The sequence below is a fragment of the Electrona antarctica genome (assembly GCF_951216825.1).
Source record: "Electrona antarctica genome assembly, chromosome: 14".
NCBI lineage: Eukaryota > Metazoa > Chordata > Actinopteri > Myctophiformes > Myctophidae > Electrona > Electrona antarctica.
In genome coordinates, this window is record NC_136795.1 from 20,799,928 (window position 1) to 20,822,519 (window position 22,592).

At 44.2% G+C, this 22,592-nt stretch overlaps 1 protein-coding gene across 1 annotated transcript in view; it reads left to right on the forward strand.

The window, feature by feature from the left end:
• doc2a (double C2-like domains, alpha) overlaps positions 1-22,592 on the forward strand; it is a gene marked incomplete at both ends in the record, with an annotated part of 67,070 nt that overhangs the window by 41,044 nt on the left and 3,434 nt on the right. Inside the window, 2 exons of the mRNA XM_079519720.1 lie at positions 15,534-15,760; positions 18,298-18,379. Of these exons, the coding sequence (XP_079375846.1) occupies positions 15,534-15,760; positions 18,298-18,379 (309 nt within the window). The remainder of the gene's footprint in view (positions 1-15,533; positions 15,761-18,297; positions 18,380-22,592) is intronic.

Sequence of the window (22,592 nt, forward strand, 5' to 3'; positions counted from 1 at the left end):
AAAGTTTAGAAGCCAATCGTAGCCAATGAGGGTGGATTATGAGAAATCAAACAAACCCGTCTTGATCACATGACTATGGAGAGCATGTGTACCGATTTGCGTGAAATTTGGATAAAACCTGAAGGAGTAATATTAGAAAATGTGTTTTACGGCCTCCTGGTGGCGCTATATAAAGAGCAGATGTGAAAAATTCCAGGAAAAGGTTGGCATACAAAGTTATCCACATAGCCGTGCAGTTAGAGGTAAAAACACTTTTCAGCCAGTTATAGCGCCACCAAGAGGCTGAGTTGAAAATGTTCATGTGGCATTTCTTCCTCGGCCTAGTGGGAATGTGCGTGCACAATTTCACGGAAATCACACAATGTGTTCATGATTTGCAGCATTTTGTTTGAAACTGAGCACTCCTGCGAACTTTGGAAGCCAATCTTAGCCAATCAGGATGGAGTCCGAGAAATCTGAAAGACCCGTTTCGTTGAATGGCTCTAGAGCATGGGTTTTCAACAGGTGGTCCGTGGACCACTGGTGGTCCGTGAAGGTGTTGCATGTGGTCCCTGACCATGCATTTAGTAATGTAGGAAAGTGAAGATTTATTGCATTGACCACAAGTTAAGAAACAATGCAGTAAATGATCTGGTGACAAACGATGACGCGTCGATGTTGTCAGTTACTGGGAAGTCGGATGTCAAGAACTTCCACAGAAAGGTGAGTTAGAATCTCAAGGGAAACCGTACCGGTTTGCCTGGTTGAGTCACCATTATAAGGAAATGTGCCCATAATCAATCGCAAGTGTCTGCTTACTCATAGAGTAAGTTACAATGAACAGCAACATGAGTTTAATATGGAAGGTTAATTTCTTTCCCCCACACCACGCCCATATCCCCCCTCCCAACACAACAATGGTCCCCAGGTTAATTCTCAGTCAGGGTAGTGGTCCCCATGATTCTCAGTCAGGGTGGTGGTCCCCAGGTTGATTCTCAGTCAGGGTGGTGGTCCCCAGGTTGATTCTCAGTCAGGGTGGTGGTCCCTGGTTCATAATCAGTTGAAAACCCTTGCTCTAGAGAGACTGTGTACCAATTTGCGTGATGTTTGGACAAAATCTGTAGGTGTACTGTCCAAAAATTTGTTTTGCACAAAGCGGCCTCCTGGTGGCGCTATAACAGGACGTTCTGGAAATGTTGGGGCAGAGGTTCATCGTTGGCATCCAGGGAGTGTGTGTGCAAAATTTGGCATCGACCGGGTTACCGGTGCCGGAGATTAGCTGGTCACAGACGGACGGACGGACGGACACACGGACACACGGACACACGGACGGACGGAGTGCAAAACATACTCTCTCCCCATGCCTTCGGCCTGGTGGAGACAATTACAGGAATAGTGGGGAACTGTCAGTCCAGCCGGGCTTGACTCGCATATAATCCTCTCTCTCTCTCTCGATCAGACATCCGAGGTTCGGATCTGATTTCAGATTTTCTCTCTCTCTCAAAAACGACATCGCTGTCCGTTGTGCTGATCAGAAATCCGAGGTTCGGATCTGATTTCAGATTTTTAATCGCATCGCGATTGAAATCTAAACATTTCTCGAGTTAGATAGCTAGCGTGAGCTAATGCTAACATTAGCCTTTCCTTACAATGGCGGTCTGCAAGCGGGGAAAACGGAAGTACTTGAGTACTAATCTCCCTAATTCCGGCCGCGCGCAAGCCACTTACCACATCCGCAATCTTTGTGTTAAAATTTTAACAAAAGTTTGAGAACCACTGCATATACTCCATTGGGATACATGTTTCAGGACTTAACATATGGTTGGAGTTGTACAGTAGCTTATCATGTTGTGGTGTGGGTGGGCCCCACCAGTGACTCAAGCCCAGCTAGGGGCTCCCACCCACACCTAGGTCCTGACCTCGACTGTTCTGTATCTTCAGCAATGATACACTCTATCGGGCATGTTAAACTGCGCACGCGCACACACACACACACACACACACACACACACACACACACACACACACACACACACACACACACACACACACACACACACACACACACACACACACACACACACACACACACACACACACACACACACACACACACACACACACACACACGCCAACCTACTACAAGGGGAATCGTGAGTCGTGACCATACAACATTTGATTTGGGCCAAAAAAGGATGGAAAACACAGAAAAGATCAAAGTACAACGCTCTGTACATATTTTAAGAGTGGAGTAAGTACTCATCCCATGAGTCATTGAGCATATCTTTCCAACTTAATACAACATACCAATGCTATAACCTCTCGATATTTGAACTTTTTGCCTAATGCCTATACTACTTGATCATACCACAGACAGAGACGATAGTTTAGTTTGCTTCGTAAGCTACAATTACCAACTCCCCCAGGCCGGGTTGGACCGCACATTTTGGAAGTCGATCATATCCAATTAGAATGGAATATGAAGCATCTGAGTGATATATTTTGATCATTTTGGTCACTCCAGAGATAATTGCCAATTTGTGTGAGTTCAGCAGTAGTAGGAAAGTGTGCAAAATGGTGGAAAATGTAGTCATGCAAAATGGACAGGGTATGGACCCCCCAGTGGTCCTTGGGGGGGTCAACAGATAAAATGTTTAATTCAGCATTGCAATCATTTTAACCACTTTATCCATTTATATGTATATACAAGCTCACAGTGCGTCACTTCGTGCCACGCTGCAAGCTTGTACATCTGCTATTTTTGTAGAAAATGGAAACAACCTTAATAACATTTAACATCTCGGAAATAATCGGATCTCGGAACAAATACATTTTTCTGGACCTGTGAAGAGCTCTTACTGGGAGTGTTCAACTGTGCAAGTGTGCATGCATTGCAAAGTTTCACACTGATCAGTCCAGAGGTGCCGGGAATTGGCTGTTCATAGATGGAAACAAAAAACAACAACACACGAACGGACCGGGTGAAAACATAATCCCTGGCCTTCGGCCTGGCGGAAACGATACATCATTCTATACAGATCCGTGTAATGATGCATTTTTATAGTGCTTTTCCAAGTGCTCAAAGCTCTTTACAATGGTTCATTCATTCATACATTGGGAGGTGAAGCGGTGAACAGTGGACGCCAGCGTCCACACACCAATGGTGGCAAGCTCACACTGACCAACTCATTGGAGGCAATGTAGGGTTCAGTGTCTTGCCCAAGGACACTTCGACATGTGGACAGGAGGACCCGGGATTCGAACCGCCGACCCAGGGATCATTGGACAACCTGCTCTACCTCCTGAGCCACAGCCTAGCATAATGCAATACCCCTGAAGACAAACAATTTCACTGAGTGCAATTACTCACTAATCACTAATGTTCACACTTGGTTCACACATTAGTTCAAGTTCACCCAAATGTTCACCCAAAGTAACGTCTTTCTCTTTGTGTTTGTTACTTAATTTATACACAACCCCTGTGAGCCAGTTGTGCCAGATGTTTTGGCTGTAAGACCAAACAAGACCATGCAAACAAGGCCCTATGAACCAGATGTTTGGGCTCATTGGGACATCTCCCTGGCAGTGAGCCATCTCCTGAAAGGCTCCCTATAGCGACTCACAGCTTTGATTGGTTGACTGGCTGGGGGACACTGTGTATCGCTCACGGAGATGAGAAATTGTTTTCACCATCAGTGAGCTGATGTACCGAGTATAAATGCCAAGACCTGTGAGCCTCGAGCAACAGCTGGCCAAAACAGTGCTTCTCAAACGGTACGCCGTGGCACAAGTCCAATTTGGTGACGAACACACATAAGTAGTGCAATATATACTGTACTGAAGAAATTATGCAAAAAGTTGTGCATTATTTACTATATCAATACTTGCTGATCATTCAGTGTGTGTGTGTGTGTGTGTGTGTGTGTGTGTGTGTGTGTGTGTGTGGGTGTGTGTGTGTGTGAGACGCGGCTTGGCCTGTTGTAGTGCCACCATGAGGCTGATTTGAAAACTGTCAAGTGGCATTTCTTCCTCAGCCTAGTGGGAATATGCATGCACAGTTTGAGTAGTTGTGGCGATTTGTACAAAACGGGTACAAAGCGGGCTACCCGTCTTGATCACATGAAGTCGAGTCATGTGATACAATCTGAAGGAGTAATAGTAGAAAATGTGTTTTACATATGTCGGCCTCCTCGTGGTGTTATAAAGAGCAGATGTGAAAAATTCCAGACAAAGGTTTTTCCTTGTCCTCTAGGGAGTTGGCATACAAAGTTAGACACAGATCCGTGCAGTTAGAGGTAAAAACACTAATCGGCCAGTTATAGTGCCACGAGGCTGAGTTGAAAATGTTAAAGTGGCATTTCTTCCTCGGCCTAGTGGGAATGTGCGTGCACAATTTCACGGAAATCACACGATGTGTGAGCACTCCTGCGAACTTTGGAAGCCAATCAGGATGGAGTCTGAAAAATCAGAAAGACCCGTTTCGTTGAATGGCTCTAGAGAGACTGTGTACCAATTTGCGTGATGTTTGGACAAATTCTGTAGGTGTACTGTCCAAAAAATTGTTTTGCACAAAGCGGCCTTCTGGTGGCGCTATAAGAGGCCAATGTGAAAACCTTGGGGCAGAGGTTCAGCTGTGGCATTCAGGGAGTGTGTGTGCAGAGTATGGCTGCGATCAAGCCAACAGTGCCGGAGATTAGCTGTCCACAGACGGACGGACACACAGACGGACGGACTGCAAAACATACTCTCTCCTCATGCCTTCGGCCTGGTGGAGACAATTATATGCACCAAAAATATATATTTTTTAACCACACTATTACAGGCAACAATTCAAAATCTTTTACGCACACGCACAATTTGACACCAGTGACTCAAGCCCAGCTAGGGGCTCCCACCCACACATAGGTCCTGACCTCAACTGTTCTGTATCTTCAACAATGATACACTCTATTGGGCATGTTAAACTGGGAAATAATGAAAAGTCACAGTTTTGGACATACAAGGTTTCCGCCTGACAGCGATCAATGTTGAGCTCCCTGGGGAATCTTCCAGTCGTAATCAGACTTCAAACCCCCAGGCAGGGGCCTTCCCGAGGGGGCAGCTGTCTGTCAGTCAAAGCTGATGACCTGGGCGTGGCGCGACGGAGAGGTTTCATCTCTTCCGAGAGCAAGCAGCCCTTTGCGACCTTTCACTACACACCGGCTCTTGTGATGTTCCAGCCAACGCTGGGAGCTGGAGCCCCCCCCTCAGTCTGATGGGCCTGTAGTGCCTACGTGCTCGCTGTCGGTAAAGCCACTCACCTGGAACAGATGCTGTGGCTGCCCACTTTGGATTGACATTTTCCTCTCTGGCACTGCGGGCTAGAATCTAGGTGTGGGCTAGATTCGGATGGACAATCCCCCCCCCCCCCCCCTGCGCCCCGCAGCGGCATCCTTTGTAAAAGCAGCAGATATAAAAAGGGCCTCTACGAATGGCTCATCAATTAGACGGCAGGTTCCATCCACAGGGGGAGGGAGGAATCGAAAACATGCTCCGCACCCCTTACTCTTGTTGAATGCCTTTGGTGTTTTTCTTCTGGCCAATTGTGTGCAGGTACGGTTGTTGCTGAGCTTTCTTATGTGGCTGATAAAAGGACTGAATGCATTGCTGATCACGCACAGGTTGGTTCCCCAGGACCATACTGACGTAAATGGTATAGGCGACTCCTGTGTCCTTGTATAACATCATGTCTCCTTCACGGCCGAGGTACACAGAGAGAGTACGTATGCGCATTATGTGAAAATAATGTGCGTGCGAAATGATCCTGGCTACACCAGATCAGTTGGTGCACGCAGATCTGTGCGGGAAGACAGGACTGGAATTTAATATAATTGTCTATTATTATTCACATAATCTCATCAATATCATCTATTGGCAGCTGTCAGTGTGAATTATGGGTGAGTAACAGGTGACCAAACATATTGTTTATTGATTGCACCAAACCTGTTGTGACCGACTAGTCACCACCCAGGGCAAGGAAGGACACAACACAACACAACACAACACAGGGCAGGGCAGCTTTCTTAAGTAGATTGGTTTATCCCTCTTAGTTCAGGGAATAATTCACAATTTTACACAGGAGAGCAGATGGCTCTCCCCTGTCTAGACAGTGGTTCTCTCCGTGTTTGTGGAGATGACTGATTTAACCTGTTGTGCCTTGATCAAGTCCATCATGCACAACAGGTGCGCAGCCACACCCAGCTCTGAGTCCAGTTCTAGTTTGACTCAGGCCAGGTGTGACTGCTTAAATCAGTCATCCTCCATCTCACACCTGTATTCCTCAACTGAGTGTAAAAGCAACACGCGCATTCTCTCTCTCTCTATTTAGCAGGCTGTTGACTGTAGGCTATATGACTTGGAAACAGATGGAATTGAACATGAACTTGGATTTTAGACCTGTGATGCTTCTGTCCATAGCGTGAGTATATAGGCCTAACAATCGGAACATTATGAACGAAATGCTGCACAGATGTAAATTGATGGGAATGATGGGGGACTCGAATCTACAAGCTCAGGACAAATTATTTCAACACAAAATGCTGGGAAGTCTCCTGAATGATTCCTTCGGGTATGGCATGGAAAGAGGGGCATTTCCATTTATTTCACCATAGTAAATGCTGCATTCATGGAGGCCAGTTTTTACAGACAGGTAAAAGGGCATGGGCTGAAGCCCCCTTTGATGTCTATATATGTGCACGTGATGGGGGTAATGAAAGGGGGTCCTCTCGTAATCCCGACAGTGCATTAGTCCGACAACGTGGCTTTGCGTGTGATTATAGGGATAGGGACAGGGTCGGAATAATGATGCTGACCCAATGAAAGACCGGGAGGTCTGCTGGTAAAAAAAATCCACATCTGTCCAATGGCAATGTCCATTCAGCGCAGCAGTCGGCTATAACGAGCATTCTTCCTGCAGCGAGAGAGGCAGAGGAATGCCGAGAAAGTGTGAGGATTTGAGAAACAGAGCGGCTAATATATCCAGAAGACATACTGTAACATGGCAGGGGGTCGAAGGGTGGGCGGGGAGGACAAAGACCCAGGCTGGGAGAGCAGCCCATTGATCTCTCCATCTGCCGTGCACCCGAGTGTGAGTGTCCTGGTGTCAATTCAAAAGGCACCGAGATGAGACGGTATTCCACCGGCGGGAACTCGGGAGCCGTCAGATTTTAATGAACACTACTGGCACCCATCCATCTCCCAGGCCCTATTAGCTGTATGATCAGTCTATATGCTGTCATGTTACCGCTGCAGCTTTTGTGTGCAACTCAAAAGGTGCTGGTTCCCTCTACCCCACTATGTTGCCAAGTACGGTGATGAGACGGTAGTAGTTTGAGGCTTCTTGACATATAGACATATTCTTGACTATAGGGCTGTGTAATGTGACATCTCATGTTTAATAAAAGAAAATCCGTTATTGAAGTTGCAGGCAAGTTGCTTCCCACAGTACCTGTATTGTTGACACCGGAAATATGTGTATGGCGAGAAAGCCTTAGCTCTGCATGTGTAGAGCTGCAGAGACCGTGAAATCACAGGATAGTGATGCTAGTTGCAACGTGGATGCAGTAATTTTATTTCTTTTTTCATCTAAAAGATCTGTACACTTTTGTATTTATTGGATCAGATTGGCTCCAGATTTGCCTTGAAATCCGCAGAAGATCAAGATTTTGCGGCACAAAGCGCACGCAGGTCGGCCCGAATACGGTCTCCCCAGTTATGAAATGCCATCCCAATGCTCCCTGGTGTCCATATTTTGCGCATATCATTATAGGTTATTCACACAAAATATTATGCTTAATTGAAATGCATCGTAAGCCAGTGTTGCTCCTAACCTGGCAGATCACTGCCAGGTTAGGTTGCCATATTAGGAGTCAGGACACAAGGAAGCTGTGGTGGGAAATAGTTTGTATGACATAAATAGAGAAAGTTACGTCACCACAGTCTTCCATTGTAAGAATGCAATGTGGAAGTTCTCTTTATATCTCAATGAGGAAGTTCCAATGTTTGGAACTACAGGAGGCAACAACCTGCATTGTGGTGAGATCAAAGCGTGACACAATTCTCTCTATGGGTCTGGCTATACAGCTAAGAGCAAGTGTCAAGAGTGTCATTTGTGTCATTTGAATTGGCTGTGTGGAGGGAGATCTTGTAGGGTACAGCAGGTAGACTAATGTGATCCTTTCTGATTTCTGTCATAATGGTCCTCATTCACAACGGCGTTTACGCTCATAAAGTGACGTTACGTGAGCGGAGCGTGAGCGGACAGGCATTTACGTGGATTCCCACATTACGTGGGAATTCATGAACTTGAATGTGAACTTGACGGTGACGTGGGTTGGTCGGAAATTCCGCTGAAAGCTGCGCCACCTCTCATGGTCGTGTACGGCTTGCGTAGATTTATTAAGAGGCTTTAGTCTTCATGCTGAATCAATTAAAAGTCCCCAAATCTCAGATAAAATATGTAGGCATGTGTCCCCAACATTGGTCGCACATAAAAAAATGATAGCCTATATAAAAGCCAAGTATCACTTGTATGCCTAAATGCATGCATTCTAGAGGCAGGTTAGCCTAGAGTAGAGTGCCTTACAGAAACTGCCCCTGCAAGCCCGACACCTTTTTTATTTATTTATTAGGATATTTCTAGCATGCGCGATTGCGCTGCTCACTTGACAGCTTTCTACTCGCAGTGCAACGCGCTGTGAGCTTGTAGATCGGCTCTCGCAGTCTCGCGGACTCGCGCTGCATGTTAAAAAACAAACTCACAATTATAATAGGAACATACACTTATCTGCATTCTGCACTGTACGAATCCAACGTTGTTTAGTGTAGTAATGTCTGCAGTATAGGCCTATTTTAATTGTTTCGTTATGGAGCTCCTTTGAGTCAGTCTGACTGTCGGTGCGTGTGTGTGTGTGTGTGTGTGTGGGGGGGGGGGATTAGCCCTATATAAAAAATAGAAGACCACATTAGCCTATTTGAATGAATGGCATCAGCGTGTTTGAAAGTCGGCCAGTCATATCATAGTTTTAAGCCAGCTCACCTCCACTCGCGCTTGTTCACAAACATGACGGACAGCAGACAAGAAAGGCTGTTGATGATGATTATTATTACCACTGTAACTCGCTGATCAGCATGTTGACAGAGACTCAGCCAATTAAAGTTTCACGTAGGCCTAAATGCATTTGCTGCAAGCACCTATCTGCCTCCATTTGCGTCGTGGTATTAATTTATAATATGTATATTGATCACATGCGGACGCCACACAGAATAGCCAACTCTTACCTGCAGCTGAGGAAACATACAACGTAGTTGGATCGGATGAAATATAGCCTTAAGTCCAAATCCCACAAGAAAAAAAAAGAAAGAAAATATGTCCTGTGTCCATATATTTGCTTTCCAAATCCGACAGTGCAGGGCAGGGAATCAATCACCGCAGTAGACTAATCAATAGGGCCTTTTATCATTGCCGAGTTTTAATATAGCATTTGGTTGTGTGGTGAACAGTAGCCTACAAATTAACTTATTTCTCATTATGTGAAAGTAACTGTAACATCAGTTAACTTATTAACGTTCTGACATTTAACAATACAAGGAGTGAAGCAATGCGTGCCAAGTTGGCAAGTTTCGTTTATAATTATATACAAAACTCGCGCTGTTTGCTTGAAGATCTGTCCGTGCAGAGACCCGCCTGTCAAAATTAACTGCTCTACAAGCTCATCGCGGCTGTTGTATATAATTTAAAGCCCGGTGCAGGCTATGATGACGTATTTCGATATTTCCTGTTGCCTTATATGGTGTGGGATGGGCGTTCTAACCAGGCGACACCAGGCGAATCGCTTGGGAAAAATGCGGAAAGGCTACACTCTGCGATCCGCACAAATGAAGTGATTACACCAGCTTCCCTGAATAAGACGGGAGCAAATCGCAGCGTGATCGGACAGAGAAATACGATGATATTTAGTATCTGTATACGCTTCCGTTACACTCTGGCGTAAACGCCGTTGTGAATGAGGACCATTGTGTTCCCATATTGACCGACACACAGAATGATCACTCAAATGAATTGAATGACAGGAGTGATGCCCATAATTCATGCAAGGCCCCATCAGACACTGGACGTTCCCTGTCCACATGTCCCATGGTGTGTTTATATCCCTGTTGTGGCTAAAAGAAGCTTTTGCAGTAGTTTTTTTTCTTTGCTTTATCTTTCCTCCCATTAAATATATTCCACATCCTATGAATTATACATACACTTGATCCTCCAGAATGTGAGTAATCCAAAGAGTATCCAAACCAGCAACCAAATCAGACAAAAAACAAGGCAGTCACACTCGGTGGCGGCGGATGCATTTTTTGTAGGAAAATAAATCAAGCAAACATGTACTGTACATGAAACGGCTATCGTTTGTATTTGCTGAGCGGTCAGATCGCTTGAGTAGTAATTTATAAAACCATGAAACCCAAGGCTCTCAGTTGTATCGATTTATTTTAAGACAAATTAACAAAAGTATGATACTGTAGGATGTGCGCAGCGCAGCTAAATAAAAGAAAACAGGGGCAAGTAGTTCAACTTCATAGTATTTACAATTTACAATTACAATTTAGGCATTTAGCAGACGCTCTTAATCCAGAGCGACTTACATTAAGCAATAACAAAAGCATGGCATACATCACATATATAAAAAATCACACCCGTGTGAACTGAGTGGTGTAAGGTTTTATATAGCATGATCAGCTGTGGTCTGACGTAATGTCTGACGTAATGAAATCACACAAAATATGTTAAGTAAAAAAAGCTATCATTTTTGATAAATGTATGTATCACACCTGGATGTGATTTCACAACTGGCTCTTTTTGCGCAGAGAAAATGACCACGGTTGCTACGGTCATCCAGTTCACCCGGGTGTGATTTAATTACGTCAGAAATTATTTTGAACATAGCAACCATGCTCATTTTTTTATGCACACAAAAGCCAGTTGTAGGAGTGGTTTACACCACTCAACAAAAAGTAGTTATCATGAATCATGCGTAAACTAAGAACGTAACAGTGGAGTATCTATGTAAACTATACATACTATACTATATAATATATTATACATGTGTACTATAAAGTGTTATGACTACATAAAATGCAATTCTAGAGCTGTCTACGTAACAAGCTATAAGTCTGTTTAAAATACTATCTAAGTCTACATAATGTGCTATCTAAGGGGCTAGGCTAGGGCAAGTGCTACGGGCCACGGTGGAGTCTGAAGAGGTGGGTTTTCAGACTACGGCGGAAGATTGGGAGTGAGGCTGCAGTTCTGACTGTGATGGGAAGTGCATTCCATAGTTTTGGAGCCAGAAGGGAGAAGAGTTTGGGACGTGTGGAGCGTTGTCCCGGCGTTTTTAGTGAAGGTACTTCCAGCTTCCCTGCGTTGGCTGATCTGAGTGCGCGGGAGGGTTTGTAGGGTACGATCATACTTTGTGATACTTTGTTAATGGCATACAATTGTAATTACTGTAATTAGATCAAGTGTTTTTTCAGAGGATGGAAACGAACAAAATGCGCTTTTCTTTTTTTGAATTTCTGAAAATGCGCTTCCCATTTTCAAAGTGGCTTGATTGTATGTACTGTATGTATGAGCATATATCATTAATAAGGGAAAATTTGCATAATGTGTGGCAAATCTCCCCAAAAAATGCTTACCACTAGCTTTCTTCACAAATGTGTTCATAAAGGTGTATCACCTATCAATTTGTTACAATTTGTTTTCTTGGGAAACTTAGCAACAAAATGGTGGCTCTTCTACATAGACTTATATTGGCGAGTACAACATCAACATTTATTACAAAGACTTTAGTTGTCACTGTACAATACTTTAAAACAGTTGTCATGTTGCACACATGCCTAAAATAGTTGATATTTGCACCGCCCTCGTTGAAAACAATGTATTTCAAACTCCAGCTTGTCACACTCCAGGGCTGCATGAGCAGCCCTCGAGCACCATTTTCTGCCCCCTCAATGGCGCAACTCTCCTTCAATGGCTCTGATCTGACCTCAAACCCTTAGATCGCCATATATGGAGCTGACCTGTTCTGACATTCCATATGTTGATCCATCCCCACCCGTCCTTCCCCTTGGATGTCTCCCTTTTGACTGATACCTGTCCATTTAAACTAGACGGTTAGAAAGTTATTAGTGCAGCCGCGCCCGCCAGCCGGCGAAAACTAGTGTTCTCAACAGGCCCAAAAATTAAGGCCCGGCCCTACCTGGGCCCTCATCAAATCCTGTACACTCAAGACACTGTCCCTGCTGCCCCCCTTAGATCTCCATATATAGCGTTGCCCTGTTCTGAGTCTGACATTCCATATGTTGATCTGACCACCCATGCACTCGCCCAGCAGTCTACGTCACCCAGACGGATGCATGCTCTCGGGGCGTCTTACTGGTTATTATTATTATTGTTTCTTGATGCAACTTTGCCTCGTTTCTACTGTATACTACAGTATTTATTTTTCTTATACCTGTGTGCCGCCTCTGGGCGACTGATTTCCCCCAGCGGGATAATAAAGGTATCTATCTATGATCTATCTATCTACAAGCTCGGCAAAGAGGTTTGGTATAGGGGGGGGGGGGGAAGAGTTTCAATGGTTAACTGTTTCAATGGTTAACTGTCTGAAAATACTCATTAACACGAATCCTACTCACAATGACAGTGCTGTCAAACAGGTTCATATCATCTATGAAATCGTGGGGGGTAGACCCCTGTAGCCTGGCTAATAAGGCAGACTGAAATCACACTGTCGTGTGGTATTTGAGTCTGGGGATGCTGTGTATGGATCTTGTTTCCCGGGGGGCAGGTTCAAACATTTTCTCTTTGCAATTGGTCAGATCTACTGTCAGTCAAAGGTCTCAAGCATTGAACGTCACTGTACCAAAGCCCGCCCATATTGCATACCGTGTCCCGATTGGCCACACCAGTTCTCTGGTGTAGGAAATGGGCGTACAATTGAGCCTCTCCAGACCGTAATCCGCCGGCAGGCAATTTTTTCTGCCAACGGCTGATTCGGTCTGGCTTATTAGCCAGGCTAAGACCCCTGGTCTAGAGACCTTTATTGATCTCCTGGGGGTTGCGAAAAAAGTCAAAAACACACAAAAAAGAAACACCAGTAACAGTATACAACAATATGTGCCCTCTACAAATACCTGCATAATGCAGGACAAAAAAGTAAAATAAGAATGCCCTTGTGTGACATAGTACATCTGTTCCTCTGAAGAAAAGGAGGTGCAGACGTCAATTCGTCATGGCTGGTTTGCTAGAGATTACACACAATGGAGCTCTATTTTGAAACTCTAAATAATGTGTACAGTACATTGCAAAGCATGAACTAAGCCCACCTTCCTAGGGGAGGTGGGCTAAACTAGTCCAGTGTGCCAAACTAAACCTGATAACGTATGTCCACAATTCATCCAGCTGAATCCTATTATTATTATATCGTTGTTGTCGGGCAGAGACCTCTTATCTATTTTTTTTTCAGAGACGATAATGTCTAAATCAAGTCTACATACTTTTTTTGTATTTTCCCGTTCCAGAAAAGGTTGAGAACCGCTGATCTCGAACTAAATCTGTGATTTTACCTTCCAAAACAATCCTGTTGGATAGCTAATTTCCAAAAAAATAAATGCATGCACCCGAATATAACAGAATTATATTATCACAAATCTGGGTCGGAAAGTGATTGGTCATCACTCACCCAACACCGCTGAAGTGCCCTTGAGCAAGGCACTGAACCCCCAACTGCTCCAGTGGAGCTGCTTAGTGGCCAACAGTATAAGACTGAGGTTGTACTGGTCAGCTCCCAGATTTTAATGTGTGTGTGTGTGTGTCTGTCTGTGTGTTTATATGTGCAGGGCGTTGCTGAAAATGAGCACTTGTGCTCAGCTACTACCCTGGGTAAATAAAGGGGAAAAAATGTCTGAGATGTAAGGCACCCGCATAATATTCTTAGAATGTTATTAGGCTACAAAACAAATGACGGTGTGTGAATCACACAGGGTCATTAGGTTTTACTGGAACATAATCCTGCCTACACAATGACATGAATCACAAAAACAAATCCAAAAGTGATAAAAATAACACTAAACACTAAAACACTAACGGAACAATCCGAGTCCCCCGTGGCTCTATAATTGTAATCCGAGTTGCCAGAAGTTCTCGCCAGCTCTCCTTTTACCCTCTACACCAAATTAATTTGCCTAAAATAGCCAATCTAAGTACAAGCACGGCACATTACAAGGCAATTTAAATGACAAATATTTTTCAGATTGAGTGCATACAGGGGAAGACATCTTAAGACAGGGCCCAGGGGTGCTGCAAATGGAGAAAAGAAATACACAAATGAATCAGCCATAGGATTTATTTCATTTTATATGCCCCAGATGGTGATTAGATGTATTGTGAAGGGAGTAATCTCTTTATCTCGTCGTCCGTTCTCATTGTCCACTCACTCACACACACACACACACACACACACACACACACACACACACACACACACACACACACACACACACACACACACACACACACACACACACACACACACACACACACACACACACACACACACACACACACACACACACACACACACACACACACAAAGACGATGCCATCGGCAACAATGTATGCCAATGTGTGCTATATTTAAGAATACTTCAAACAAAGGAATATACACTGTAATGTGTATTCATGTTAATGAAAGTTACTTTCCGCATTTTTCTTGATTTGAGCACCACATTTTGGTGCTCAAATGCGGAAGACTATTGGGTTTCAAACGGAAGAAGCATGCACAGTGGCAAATGCGAAAGTATTGCAATCCTAGATTTGACCGTTACCTTTGAATGAGCTCAGTATGGCCATACTGGCATACTCACCCTTGGCTGAACATAGCCTGGTCAAGGTTTCCCCCTGGTGGACGTGTCATTTCCAACTATTGTCGGGCATGGAAACTAGGGGCTACTAATATATACTATTCTCTGCCTATCGGGACGTAACTCGGACGGCGCTGAGTCGGGTCTGGTGGCCGTCGCAACGCTCGGCACGGCGACTCGCTCGGCTAGCGCCTCGCTCGGCGGTGCCTCACGTGGCTCAAGGCCACTAGACACGGCGCGCCTCCGTCAGGACATCAGTGATAATGACAATAGGTGATAATGACATACTGAAACAGTGAGTATGCCAGTATGGCCATACTGAGCTCATTCAAAGGTGCTGATAACGGATGATTTCGCCGATTCAATGCAGAGATACGGGTCGAATGGGCTGACGGCAGTATTCTGGAGGCTTGATGCTAGGGCTGTTAGGCCTACTCAGCAGGATGTGGACTAGAGCAGTGGTCTGTGGTTCCCAAACTGTTTAGCTCAAGTCCCAGAATAGAAATTAGACCCTACTGCTGTATATACAGGTTAAAGGATATCTGATTTCACTTTCAAATAAAATAAACAATAAAAGAATAAACATTCTTCCAACACAGTGGGAGAACGAGCAGCTGACCAGCCTGGAGGAGCGAGGTCGCCTCCTGCTCTCCCTGCAGTTGGTGCCTCCTGTGGACCAGGAGCAGCACTGCAGCCAGGGGGAGGCAGCCACAGGAGGAGACGAGGCGCCCCGCCGCAGCGGAGGGGGGCTGTGCGTGGGGGTGCGTCGCTGTGCGCACCTGGCGGCCATGGACGTCAACGGCTTCTCTGACCCTTATGTCAAACTGTAAGTGCTTGTTTTTTCTTGGGGGGCTTGTATGCAACTTTACAGCCCATCGTCGCTGTCGTGTGGAAACCATTCCTTTTTGATTATTATTCAAACCATTAGACCTCCTGGAAAGCCTATACGATGTTATACCTCTCCATCCAAGCATCTGTGTCATTTTAGATGTATGTTGCCATATTTTCTTGTATTGTGGACTCATCTGTCAAGCACTTTGTGACTACGTTCTTAAAAATTGCTATACAAATAGTTTATTGTCTCCACCAGGCCGAAGGCATGGGGAGAGAGTATGTTTTGTTTTATTTTTATTATTATTTATAGTTTATTGTTCATACTGTCAGCAGTTATACAGGATATGAGTATCTTGCAGGGGCATTAGCAAAAATAGCAGATCTACATAAAGCTCACAATGCGTAGCAATGTGGTTTGTTGCGTGTTTGTAGATCTGATCTGCTGTTTTGTAGCAAAGAGCTGGTGTGGACAGAAAAAAGCTGTCCAAGTACAGAGACAATTTTGGTCAGTTTGCTAAGCCTCTATACTGTTTTATAGTACAGTATATGACCTGTTTGAACTTCAGTTCAATAAGAAACACATCTTTTAGTTTCCAAATAAGGGACCGGTTTGAATTTCAAAACGGTAAACCAGTTGTGCCGATGCCAAATTAAGATTCCTACAGTAGGGCCTCACTATACAGATATAGGAATCAGTGAAATGAGCTAATTAAGTAATTCAATATAATCAGATTGATTGAATTAACATGATTGAACATTCCAGGGACCATCTGTTTCCCTGAAGGATGGGAAAGACCTCAAAGAATATCAACTAACTGGCACAGCTTTGAGAAAATGAGTGAGGGTGGAAAGCGTTTGAGAGACTATTTGCATACTGTGGCATTCAAAAGACGTGGCCATGAAGAGGTGCCACATTTCGGAGCCAAAGCCGAACCAGACCACCACTATGTTTCGACCAATGGCCCAGTATCAGGTGCTGGAATGGGCCCTATGCATATACGGCATTTTGGAAAGAACTTGGGCGACTTCCCTACTTCCTTCACAGGTGTTACTGATACTAATGAAGGCTCCGTTTCATTCTGGTCAAACAGAGCAGGGTGCTGCTATTGTGCATGTTGGCTCACTGGAAACACTCTTCTAAGTGTCATTGAGTGTGTTCCAAATGGCCCTGAAGGTCTGTAACTCAGAGTGTACACTCTCAGAGTTATGGGGGTCCTTGAAATGAAAAGGTTCATTAATGTATAAAATGTGAGGACTGGGGAACATCAACCAAGACACCCACATGGGCATTCTGCAGGTTACAGGTTAAGTATTCACTTCAATAGCTTCAATGGATTAAAAGTACAATATTTGGATCTGAGATCAAAGTAAAGTACAAATACCTCAGAATTGTAAGTACAGTACTTAATGTACTTAGTTATTTTCCACCACTGCAAATACAATGCTAAGGGTAACAGGTCAAGTGGGCACCAAAACCAACTGGGCATTACAATGGACAAGTACAATGGTTATATATGTTATGGTTAATGCCTAGGATGAAGCAGGTTGAGGGGTTACGGTTAGGATTAGGCATTTAGAGGTCATGCACCAAAAACAACCGATCTACAAACCCCCACGTGTCACTCAGCGATGCGTTGGGAGCTTGCAGATCGGCTATCTTTGATGTAACTGAAGGAAAACATTAATATCAAATCCCTACAAGTTGTCAAATAAAACACAACTGTGAACTTAGACATGAAGCCAATTAAATAGCCAATTAAAATGTATCAGTTTATATGCCTGATATGCACACACATAACCTGCTTAGGGTGCATGTACTGTATGTGCTATGCAGATGCATGCGTATGCACACTCAATACTCTCACTTTAGGAGGTGCAAATCAAAATGTCATCAGTGTGCGGTTGGAAAATCAAAAACCCCCAGTGTGTTATTAGTGTGTTGAACAGCTATATGGATCAATATGACTGTATGATTGCCTCTCAAAGTAGCCTAAGATGTACTAGGGGTACGACATTTAATCGAACAAATGTATTTAAAAATGTAAAATAGACTTTTGGGTCATTCAATTATGTCATTCAATTTTGAATGAAAACAGCAGCTTACATAAGCTTACAACGTATTGCGTCAGGCTATTTTTGCATGACACAGTTAATAGCAAGCATATAAAACAGGGACCGTCGGTCCGTCCGACGAGACAATTTACTTTAATACCTCTCAAATTAAGAAAATGAAGAAAATAAACGAATAATAAGACCATTACTATGTCAAAAGTAGCCAACAAACTACTATAGAAATTAGTTGTTGAGCTTGTAGTTCGGCTATTTTACAATATTATCTGTGCCTCCACTCCTACAATTTCAAGTGCTTGTCAGGGTGGGTGGTCCCGGGTTCAAATATGAATATTATGGGGGGTTTGGGAACCCTTGGGATTATGTGGGTTTGTAATTCGGAATTGATCAAAGTGATGGCATATTATTTTCCACCACTCTCTCCTCTCCCCTTTTCCTTTTCTCTGCTTCCTCCACCAGCTACCTGAAACCTGACCTACAGAAGAAATCCAAGCACAAAACAGCAGTGATTAAAAAGACTCTTAACCCTGAATTCAATGAGGTATGACACCCTCCCCCCCAGTGTGTGTGTGTGTGTGTGTGTGCGCGCAAAAGCAGGTTTAATTGAACCAGACGAGTCTTATACTAAACAAATTAAATGGCAAATATTATATAGGAGCTCAGATAGTTAAAAACTGGACCATGCATACTGGGTTTGAGACTGACAAGGGCTCCTGGAGCCCTTCATTGACCGCTGATTGTGTTCAATTTAGGTCAAAAAGATGATAAAAAAGCCCCAAAAACTAAAAGATTATCGGACCAGGGGCCTCGTGGGGGTTAATCCGCCCCTCGTCTTGAGACATTTCCGGGGGGCCCAGACCAAAAATGTTGAGAACCCCTGGCCTGCCCTAACCCACTGACGTCACTCACTGGTGAAAGTATTGGGAAGAAAATGCTGGTCGCCTCAGTAACGCCTTGAGGGGATTTCATGACATTTGGCACAACCGGCCACTTGGATTTACGGATTAAGTCATTCAAAATCCAGCAGGCTAAGGTCAAGGAGGTGCATGAGTAGAAGTGGGCAGTAGTGTTCTAGCAGTTCTTAGACACATAAAAATATTCTCAACTGTTCAATGCAAGGCGCGGAGGCACACCGATCCTTGTTGGCAAATGCAGACGAATGTTTGATATTAGACTCATGTGATTGAAATAGTTTTTTTCCCCCGTGATTCATTGTTTGGATCACTTTGCGCACACAGGTCTGCTCCACAGGCACACACTGTTTTGCCTGAAGCATCTGTTCCTGTAGCGTTGTGTCTCTGTCTGTAAAGTTCAACTCAGTTCCACTCCAAAGGACATACAAGGACGCAACTCCAATTTCCAACTCAATCCAATGGTTTTTTATTTTCCAACTTTTACACTCAGTGTTGGCTTCATTGGTGATTGGCTGGTCATTTCAGTTAGGTTGAAAACCTTCGAACACAAGGAAACAAAGATTAACAACATTGCCAAACAACAAATGATAATCCTTTCAAACCAGGTTCTCTTTTTAACCACTGATTTTAAACATTACATGTATTTTCAAATAATGAAGTCTTTTAAACAGTGTTTAAACAATGAACACCTTAGTCAACATTTTAAACAAATTAAACATTTCAAATTACTTTACCCTTTAAGCTTGGATAAAGGAATAAGGATTCAAGTTAAGTAAGCATCTAGCATTTTAAATTGAATAAGTAGTTAAAGAAAATAGCTGAACTTTAAGCTCTAATTGAACAAGGCATTTTAAACCTTTAACATGAATTGTCCATATTTTAGTAGTCTTTTAAATTCTTAAATCATTTTAACATTTCTAACTTATTTTGTAAAGAGATACTAAACATAAATGAAATCCAACTCTCAAGCAAGTTAATGTGTCCTTCCCCACTTCAGACTGAAGCAGTTGAAGCTACTAAACACAATTAGCCAGATTTTAACCACATCAAACAGTACTGCAGTGCATACATAAGTATAAATAAAACAATATCACCGACCATTGGCGTCTTTGGAGGTAGAACCCAAGAGTTGTCTTTGCTGTTTGCATCTGGTGTTTGTTTGAATGACTGACGCTCCATTCCTTTTAAGGTGCTCCTAATCAGGTAACGAGCAGCCATCTTGCTGCTGCATTCTGGGAGATGTAGTTTCTGAGGTGTGAGATGTCATGCTGACCAGATTTTGTCCATTTCTGAGTTTTAACTCAACACCTCCCACTTGAGCTCCTGGGTTTCCAAACACAGAGAGGTCACAAGTCTTCACACCTTTGACTCTGGTTCCTTTCTTGAGTCCGTCTCTTCTTGAACTTGAGAAGCGATGCATCACATCCTTTGTCAGTCGGCGCAGGTTGCTTTGGTGATGTTGCCTCCCACTTTGATTGGTTTGGGCCTCCCACTTTCATTGTTTTGGGGCCTCGCACTTTGATTGTTGTCCCCATGGAGCGAGCAAAGTGTGCATTTGATTTGTACGCTGCCACCTCCACCTCTTCAAGCAAGTCAGGATGTGCTCCACCCACCGTCTTGCCAAGTGGACTTTCCCACAAGACGAGGTCTCCAATGACCTTTACCCTCTGGGGAGCGAGTCTTCCCTCTCGATGGCTAATGAGAAGCTCAACTTCTTCTGGCCTTTCCAATTCTTCAAGTGTGACCTCTGGGAAGAACTTCTGCAACTTCTCCGGTTCAATTACTTGGTGTACTTTGGCAATTTCATTCAAGCCGTAGCAGACCATTTCATGAGCTCTCACTGTTCCTTTGGGAGTCTTGACTCTGACTTTGAGGAGATATCTTTGCGTTTTCACCTTCGTGGTCATTCCACCAACTCCATGGACAACTAAAGTTATCTTCTCTTTTCTTAAATTCAGTCTTTTTGCAGCCTTGTGGGTAATATAATTTGTGTCTGATGCAAGGTCAATTAAGGTCCCAATCTTCTGCCCTGCATTTGCAGTGACTTGCATCAACATCATGATGACCGGAAGTTCAGAGAGCCCATTCTTCTGCAGAAGTTTAGACTTAGCTGAAGTGCTGCGTGTCGCTGTCGTCTTGTTGGTGAAAGCCCTTCTGCCGCGATATGCCATTTCTGGGGAAAGTTCAGACAGGAATTCCTCTTGTTCCTCTGTCAGTTTGAATTTTCCCTCTTCACCTCTTTTGCCTTCTGCTTTAGGACAAAGGAAATAATGGTGGTCCGGAGCACAGCTGCCTCCCCTCTCACAGTCTGTGTTTCTGCAAAGGAAAGTGTCTCTGCAGTATCCATCTTCATCATGGCATCCTAGACACTTTGTGCATGCTCCCATCTTTTCCAACACATCTTTCTTCTCAGGTAACTTCAGTCCTTTAAATATCTTACAGAAGAATATTTTGTTGTTGTGCCCACTCTCACCGCAGACACCACATACCCCATCAAGGTCTGGTCTCTTTGTGGTTCTTGTTGAGGCAAACTTCCTCTCTGAATGATATGAACGATCTGGCTTGTCCATCTTCTCCACGTTTCGGAGCTGTTCGAGTCTCTCTAGGATTTCTTCTTGGTTTGTCAGGAACTTCAAGAGCATGTCAAAGTGATTGTCTGATGTGACATTGTTTGTGGGTTCAACCATGAACATCAGCCAGTCTCTTAGTATAAAGTCAGGCAACTTGCTTTCAAGTGATCTAATTACTAGTGGGTTGTTAATAGCTCCCGAGTTTCCCAATTCTGTGAGATCCGCTAGGGCCTTCTCCACCGTCTGTATGAGGTCAATGACGTGCCTTGGCTGGTCCCCCTGCACATGTGGCATCTTGTCCAGCTCTTCAAGTATTTCTATAGTGATGGTTGACTTGTTGCCATATCTGTTCTCCAATACTCTGAAAATGTCATTGGCAGCGGGGTATGTTGACAGTCTGAGGTCTTTTGAGATCTTGCCATCCACGCTTTCCAAGAGTTGAATTTTCTTCACCTCCGGTGATCCGGATGGCTCCCCCTGCTTTTGCAGGCTTTCCCAGTCTTTCCTCCATCTGTGGTATTCTCTCTTGCTTCCATTGAAGATAGGTAGAGTGGTTGGTTTGATTCTCACCACTGGTGCCGTCGGTTGGGGTGGTGCTGTTGGTCCTGTGCCTTGCTCGGCGATCCTCCTTGCAGTGACAAGTTGAGCTTTCTTGAAAAGAAGCTGGTTGTTGGACGCTCTTAGGTCCACCATCCTTCTATCAATCTCCTCCTTTGGTTCCCCAGGGATCCACCTCTCCCATGTGGACATGGCTGAGATGGCTGCATTCAACTCCTTGTCCCAAACAGTGAGGTGTACTTCATAGCCTTCTAGGTTGTTACTTTCCACAGCTACCCTTTCCGCTGCCTCATTAGCTCTCTCCGCTTCAAGGATTGCCCTTCCCAGCTCATTTCTTCCATACTTCAACCACAGATTAGTCTGAATAATGTCTTTGGTCTCAGCCAGCTTTGTCTCGGCTTCTTCTAAAGTGTTCCTGATGTCGGCCTTTTGCTGCTCATCAAGATCAGCTTCTTCATCCTCAGCTTTCATTTTAGCTTCCAGCCCAATCCTGACATCTTCATTTGAATCGAGCACCGCTCGGAAACAGACTGAAAGGGTTTTGAATTCTTCAATCAACTCGGATTGCAGCATGCCGTCTGCTCTCCTTAAAATATAGTTTGCTGTTCTGGTGAAGCGGCTCTTCGCCGTGGTCCTCTCCTTCTTGAGATCCTTGACCGTCTCTTCAGCCATTCTTTATTTCCTTCCACGTCAACAGGATATCTGGTCGGAA